The sequence below is a fragment of the Nicotiana sylvestris genome, chromosome 5 (genome assembly GCF_000393655.2).
Source record: "Nicotiana sylvestris chromosome 5, ASM39365v2, whole genome shotgun sequence".
Taxonomy (NCBI): Eukaryota; Viridiplantae; Streptophyta; class Magnoliopsida; order Solanales; family Solanaceae; genus Nicotiana; species Nicotiana sylvestris.
In genome coordinates, this window is record NC_091061.1 from 182,679,829 (window position 1) to 182,687,240 (window position 7,412).

Here is a 7,412-nt window from a genome sequence, read left to right on the forward strand (position 1 = left end):
CAAATATTTTTATAATTGCCAATGTAAATTTACTACATCTGGTCAATGATAATGGGTGCTTGAGCACCCACAAGGGACAACGTGGATCCGCTACTGTTTGTATGAGATTGTTCAGTTAGTACGTGTGTTTGGTTAGGAACCCCGAAGGCTCGGGTGTGTTTCGGATGTGATTCGGGAAGTTTTGAACTTAAGGAAAAGTTGCAGAATTTCTGCTACAGGTGCTCAGGCCTGTCGTTCATCACGATCGCGTAGGCACTCTCGCGATCGGGTAAGGTAAATGGGGACAGGGGTGGATTTGTCCATCGCCAACGCGAAGCCACAGTCGCGAACACGGAGCTTTGGGGGATTGTTCATCGCGAACGCGGCCTGTGTGACGCGAACGCGTAGTGTTAATTGGAGGGGGCTGTGATTTTGGTCGTTCTTCTATGCGAACACGTAAGCTTGTCCGCGAACGCGAAGGTCAGGGGAGTCAACCCTTCGCGAACGCGTGGAGGAACTCACGATCGCTTAAGTGCATTGCTGGCAGCCCTTCGCGATCGCGACAGTGTTCTCGCGAACGCGATGAACACTGTCGCCCAACATTTAAAACAGTAGCTAATACGGAATTTGTTCAAAATTTCATAACATCTTCATCTCAACTCCAAATTGGGTGATTTTTGAAAGAGGATTTCAACACAAACTCATATGTATGTAGTCTTAGACTCAGTTTCTTCAATTTTCATTAATACCTGTTAGATTTCTAGGCCTAAATCATGTGAATAAGGGTAGAAAATTAGGGATTTGGGTAGAGTTAGAATTTTTTGATTAATTGTGATTTAGACCTAATTTTGGGTTTGAATTCTGAAAATAATTATATATTTGGGCTCGTGGGTGATTTGATTTTGGTCTGAACCTCGTTTTTTGACTAAGCCGGCCCGGGGTCGATTTTTGGATTTTTGGGAAGAATGATTGGAAAGCTATAATTAGGCATTGGATTTGAATTGTTTACCATTTATAGATTCTATGAAGTCATTTATATATAGATACAATTGATTTGGAGCCGAATTCGAGAGGAAAGGCTGTAATTGAGAATTGAGTTGGTCGTGAAAGTTTGAGAAAAGTGTTCGGTCCAACCTTAGCTTGAGGGATTAGGGTTGAGTCTTATTTGTTATTTGTTTCTTGTTAAATACGACGTATAGGCATAGTGACGAGTATCTATATGTTGGTGTCGTGCATGACCGTGAGTCTTAAATTGATACTTGTTGTACTCTTGAATGATATTATGGTTGCAATAATGATAAATCCTTGTTATTGAGCAAAAACTTAGGTTATTTTTGAGGAACTTACTTATGACTAAGAAATGGTGATAACTGAGATAAGTAGGAGTAGAGTTAAGATTGGTTATAGCTGATTCTCCCTTGCCGGGACGTATATACTCGTACTGTTGAGTTCCCTTACCGGGATAGTGTAGCTTATTGTCGATCCCTCGTCGGGACGGTTATTATGATTATTGTTGACTGTATATTTGGAACGGGTTGTGCGCCGCAACATTATTATATATGGATCGGGTTGCATGCCGCAATATTTTTATATATATATGGATCGGGTTGCACGCCGCAACAATGTTAAATAATAAGGGATCGGGTTGCGCGCCGCAACAGTAGTATTATTGTGTTGTTGTAGATACTGTACTGTCTCTTCATACTTCTATTCAGTTTTCTGTTGGATTGATGTGTTCCCCGAAGCATGTTTCCCCTCCCTTTTAAACTGCTTATTACCTGTTTATTTTCCGCCATATATTATATAACTGCACATGTTTATCTGGAGTCTCGTCCTAGCCTCGTCACTACCTCGCCGAGGTTAGGCCAGACACTTACCAACACATGCGGTCGGCTGTGCTGATGCTACACTCTGCACTTATGTGCAGATACCGGAGCAACATTTGGTCAGCAGCAGTAGCTCGGGAGCCAGCCTTCAGTCCACCGAGATCCCGAGGTAATCCTGCAGGCGTCCGCAGGCCCGACATCTCCTCTATCTAATTAGATGTTCTGTTTTCTTTTGTATCCGAGACAGACTATATTTCTTTTGTTTCAAACACCTGTATGTAGCATTTCTAGATAGTTCGTGAATGTTGTGACACCAGTTTCTGGGTAGAGGCATATGTTGACTTTCGTATTGTTTTGGTTTAAATTTATCTAAGTCTTCCGCTTTATCTCTCATTCCGCTGTTATTTAAATGTTTATCAGTTGTTAATACGATTTGTAAAAACAGTTAAAATAAAAGTGTTTTTAAAGATTTCTAAGATCATGGCTTGCCTAACTTTTATGAGTAGGCGCCATCATGATTCCTGAGGGTGAAAATTCCGGATCGTGACACTTATGAAGTTCCCAAGTTATATAACGATCATGATCGGAATCTACTTGCCCAATTCCTGAGGGTGAAAATTTGCATGTTTCTTGTTAAGTCATCTTGCACATGGTTTTTTTATTAAGTGAACGTTTAATATTCTCTATCAATTTCTCTTCGACAGGGGCAGAGAGGCTGTTTTCGATACGCGTGGCATAATTACGATTTCCAAAATAAATCGAAGTATGCGTTCGTGCAACTTCGACTAAACTTTCTTAATAATAAAGCGTGATTAATTGTGGACACGTACGCGTGACATGATTCTTAACACGCCAAACAAAATGAGTACACGTACACGTGACTCGTTTCAGGTTAATTTCTTAATTTAAAGCGGTAAAAAGGAAAATGTACATAGGTTCTAAAATGAGTAATTAAACAATTTTATTAAGCCAGATATGATTAAAACAACCGTGCTAAAATCACGGAATCCGGGAATGCCTGACACCTTCTTACGGGTTAATAGAATTCCTTACCCGGTCTTCTGATTTTGATAGACTTTAAAACATAGTAAATTTCCCCGATTTGGGATTTAAAATAAACCGGTAACTTGGGAAACCATAAATTATCCCAAGTGTCGACTGAATAAAATAAATAATCCATTTTCGATTATGTCAATTTAATTGAAAAATCTCCCTATCCCCAAAGGAAAAAAGGAGGTGTGACAATAATAGTGACTAAAGTAGACTTACCCTCAAAGATGAGAGTTTACTAGATCTGAGATCTGCTAAGTTGTTTGTAGTATTAGCGTGTGCTAGCTATTTTAATCAATAGCCAGTATCAATTTTATTATGATAATTGTTATTTTTCATAATAGTTGTAATTTTTTTTACATCGGCTTTTAAATGGCTATTTGCTAAATCAAGTTAAATGTGAAATAATTTTTTTTTGTAAGTTAATATGTTGTATTCAATTTATGAAGAAACTTTATTTTTCTGCCCAACCAGTGATGAATTTTAATTTTTCCTCATCTCAAAACACTTATTTCATTTATACTATCCTCTTGAATTGGTGCCCAATTTGGGCTGGCCGGCCCGCTAATCTCTTTTGTACCATTAATCCAAAATGTTGAAATCCGGCCCATCAATTTTCTTTTGTTCAGGGTCATTTTTTACGACTTCAAACTCATGAGGAACGTGCGTTTTTGATCTAAGTCTCGTTTGAGGGAGGCTGCTGTTTGTAAACAAGACCCAGAAGGTGGACGTGGGGCTCATATAGTTGAACTTGAAAGGTATGTATATGTGACTTGTAATTTTTATTTAAATGTTTCTGGTTTTAGCAATTTTTACCTAGAAATTTTTTGTTGATGAATTTTTCTTGTAGTTAACTTGAAGAACTGAAAATTGCAACTTTGAACATACATTAATGTTGTCACGTGGGGCATTAAACACCATTCACATCTGAAACCCTAGTTGCCAGTCCCTTTATAAACAATTTTATTATGATAATAATTGTTATTTTTCATAATAGGTACATTGGCTTTCAAGTTGCTATTTGTTAAATCAGGTTAAATGTTCATTGTTTTATTCACTTCTGATATAATTTTGACTTCAAAATATGCTAATACTCTTTAGTTATTAGCATACTCTTTCTTAATACTCTTTTTGCATTATTTTTTGCCTTCTCACCATGTCTTAAATTTCAATCACTTCTTTCGTAGCAAAGAAATGGCTCATGTCTCTTCTTAACATGAATTAAGAAAGCTGATAGCTCTGGTGAATACATCTTGAAAGCGAAAACAGAAAGCAATAGATAAATTTGTCAAAATAAGTTATTACATTATTTCCAGCAACAATAACGACAAAACCCAGTATAAGCAGTGTACGTAGACCTTACCACCTACCTCGAAGGTAGACTAGAGAAGCTGTTTCCGATAAACCCTCGGCTCAAGGAAAGATGTTACATGATTTCCGCAAAAAATAAAAGGTTCTCATTGATACATAAACAAACACTAAGTAAGTAATTTAGGAGAGATCAAGCTTTCAATGTATGCACATCCTTCCTGAATGGTTTCATCATCTTGAGCCCATAATCCAAATGGTCCTGTGGATGTCCTAAATATCGTACCACAATGCTGCAAATGTTTATAACACAGTAAAACTTCACCATTCGCAAACATGTATTTCGGTCTGACTGAAAAAAGACCAGTATCATGTATTGTCAACAATTCAGTCCAAGATTCTTTGACGCCATAGTCTTTCATGACCCATAACTTAAAAGTACCCTCCCCCTGATGATAATTATGAGTATAATGAAAGCAAATCATCTCTCTCAATACTGAAATGCCAAGCTGGTCGAACCCGAGGTTAGATATATAGCACATTGGCTCTAGCACGGGAATCTCTCCGTACACCTCATTTGAAAGAGTAAATGATACCACAGAACAACAGTAAGTTGACGGAGCAATACCTACTTTCCAACCAAGCCAATGGAATGCTCCGTATATAAATGCCAAAGGATACAAATAGGTGCCCAATGAGCCGTCATAAGGATCTTTCCAGTTGGATGATAACCAATGTTTCTCCAAGAACCACTTTTCAACTCAAGAACTTCATAGGGCACTTTGTCTTTATCGAGTTCTATCGGATCAATCTTAAGGATCTTATAGTCATCACTAGTTACGTCATATCCTAATCCAAAAGTAGAAAATCTATTCAAATACTCTGGACAAGGAAGTACTATTGATTCTCTTGTGGAGGGGTTCCACAGATAAAAGTGCTGAACAAATTCAAAATAAACACCGAGAAGAATCAGCCCGTTGCAACAACAATACACTCTGCAACAGAATGGTTTTAAACTTGGTTTGAAGTTTAAAGGGCAATCAAGTTTTTGTACATCCTTAACCAGTTGAGACGACGATAAAGAACAACAGAAGGTATGCATACCACGTTTATCAAACAACAATTGGCTAACAAGAAGTTTTTGGGAATTTGGGTCATTCTTGGCATGACTGAGATGCTTCATCTTAAAGTAAGGATCAGATATAAATGTCTTCCAAAATTTTGAAACACATTTCAATTGAAAAAGAGACTGCACGGGTAGCCTGCTGAGGATGTTCACAAAAATTTCCTCTTCAAAGTGAATTTCCAGGGCCTAGATAGGAAAGGAAAAGTGATAAGAGATTTTATATCAACTACACAGAAATAAGACAATTTCAACCAAGAGTTCAGAAAAAATAAACCTAGAAATTGCTTAATTTCTTCAGTCTACTATTTACTAAGAAATAATAAAGTAGAAAATATCAAGTGGAGAAAAATGAAAATACTTTAAGAATTTCCAACATGTTTGATGCCCTTGGCTGTGGTTGTGGTGTCTAGTTTGACAAAATAACATAGTGAAGGCATAAACTAGTGTCTGAATGAAAAAACATAAATCCGTCGTCTCACATTGTTTTCTAGTGGTGACACAAAAGTTATATGATTGAAACCATTGATGTTTGGTAGTGACTTGTTTCGGTCTTTGTCTCACTGAGGCGAAGGTTCCAGGGAATTCCGGTGACTATACCAGCGAGCACTGTTAGGAAAATATTACAGTAATAGCATGCATTATTCCCTTTCTTTCTATTTAGAACAAACAACGCACTGCTAAGTTTTCCCACTGAGGGTCTAATACACTTCATTAACAATTTTAAGTGAATTAAACACAGGAATACACCTCTTAGCCATAGCAAACACACATTGAAATCAACCCAAGTCCAACTTAAACTTCATTGTAAGTTGTTTACACCCTGAACTCGCCAATTTCAGTGATATGAAAAACCAACGAGCAGTCTTTTTTTGTTTTCAAGGAATAATTGGCGTTGTTAGCTAGCCATATTATCTTCACTGAAAAACGTTATCTTTAATGTTTTTAAGCATAACCTGGAGAAATGTCTAACAAACCTAATCAATTTAAGTCAAACCAATAACAAATTAAACTCACCTGGTCAACATCCGTCTGCTCTATATTATTATCCAACACGCTCCCTGCAATTTCATTCATTGTTGGTTAGCCCCAATTATATATAAACACAATAGAGAGAGGCCTCGGTGGGCAGAATTAGGTGCAGGTGCATTAAGAAAACACACACACACACACACAGCAGAAGAAGGTACAGATACCTTTGCAAATTGAATGGAGAAGCACTGATTTCTCATTAAACTTTTGTCTTTTGCTATTAATTTGATTATCCTTTATTGTATTTGCAACAGATTTCTTCTTCTTATTATGTTGACCTTCCGCCATTTGTATATTTGGAGCAAAACTGTTTGGAATTGGACTTCTTCCTTTGTGTCATATTCAGTTTCATTGAAAGATTTTGTGTCGCTTCAATTTGAATCTAGGGCTATCATAGTTGGGGTTGTTTATATTTCTGAATCGGGTCGGTAATGGCGGTCGGGACCCGGCTCTACCCATTTATTGAGTGAAAAAAAGAATGACATAGTTAAAAAAAAAATATACTCTTCTTTTACCAATTCTTTTTTATTTCTATGCTTCTTTTCTTTTTTCCTTTTTTTCTTTCTTTTTCGTCTTTTCTTTTTTCTTGGTTTTGTCTTATTTTTTCTCTTTTCTCTTTTCTTATTCATTTATTTTTGTTCAAATCGTATTAATGTTATTTTTACCATAATTTATTTCTCACTCAATTTTGACTCCTTCTTTGGCTTTTTTCTTTATTTTTTGTTGCTTTTCTAATTTCATTTAACTCCTTCTTTCTTTTGTTCTTGTTCGTTTTCTAATTTAACTATATGAAGCTTAGATGGGGACCTGGCCCCGGGGAGAAGTTTGAGCCATAGTTAGGTTTGCAATATATAGCCAGAGGTCAAGCTAAGGGTCAGTCAAGGTTTTGCTGCTGCATACCCTCTTAATTAGGCTAAAAGAACTGAAACTGGCCAGCTCTGCCATCCAGCGAACGATATCCACATTGGAACCCAACTAAATTTGTATTTGTGTCGAAAAATTCCGCCTTGAGATAAACCACTATTTAACAACAGTGGTTCCCCATTAAAGGCTCGCACCCAAGACATCTAATAAAGAGTGAAAGAGTACTACTT

The 7,412-nt window shown here is 37.0% G+C and overlaps 1 protein-coding gene across 1 annotated transcript; it reads right to left on the reverse strand.

Annotated features, from left to right (window-relative positions):
* Positions 1 to 4,108: 4,108 nt before the first annotated feature.
* Positions 4,109 to 6,696, reverse strand: LOC104219785 (putative F-box protein At5g15660). Its single transcript, XM_009770516.2, has 3 exons — positions 6,483 to 6,696; positions 6,304 to 6,347; positions 4,109 to 5,475 (listed from the first exon to the last, which is right to left on the reverse strand). The coding sequence occupies exons 1-3, from the start codon at positions 6,604 to 6,606 to the stop codon at positions 4,792 to 4,794; spliced, it is 852 nt and encodes a 283-aa protein (XP_009768818.1). The 5' UTR covers positions 6,607 to 6,696; the 3' UTR covers positions 4,109 to 4,791.
* Positions 6,697 to 7,412: the final 716 nt, after the last annotated feature.

Bases quoted from the DNA above. Each gene is read 5' to 3' on its own strand.
- LOC104219785 (XM_009770516.2), bottom strand. From the start codon at position 6,606: ATGGCGGAAGGTCAACATAATAAGAAGAAGAAATCTGTTGCAAATACA. The intron at 6,348-6,482 runs GTATCTGTACCT...ATGAAATTGCAG, and splicing joins TCTCCATTCAATTTGCAAAG to GGAGCGTGTTGGATAATAAT. The intron at 5,476-6,303 runs GTGAGTTTAATT...TTTCCTATCTAG, and splicing joins AGCAGACGGATGTTGACCAG to GCCCTGGAAATTCACTTTGA.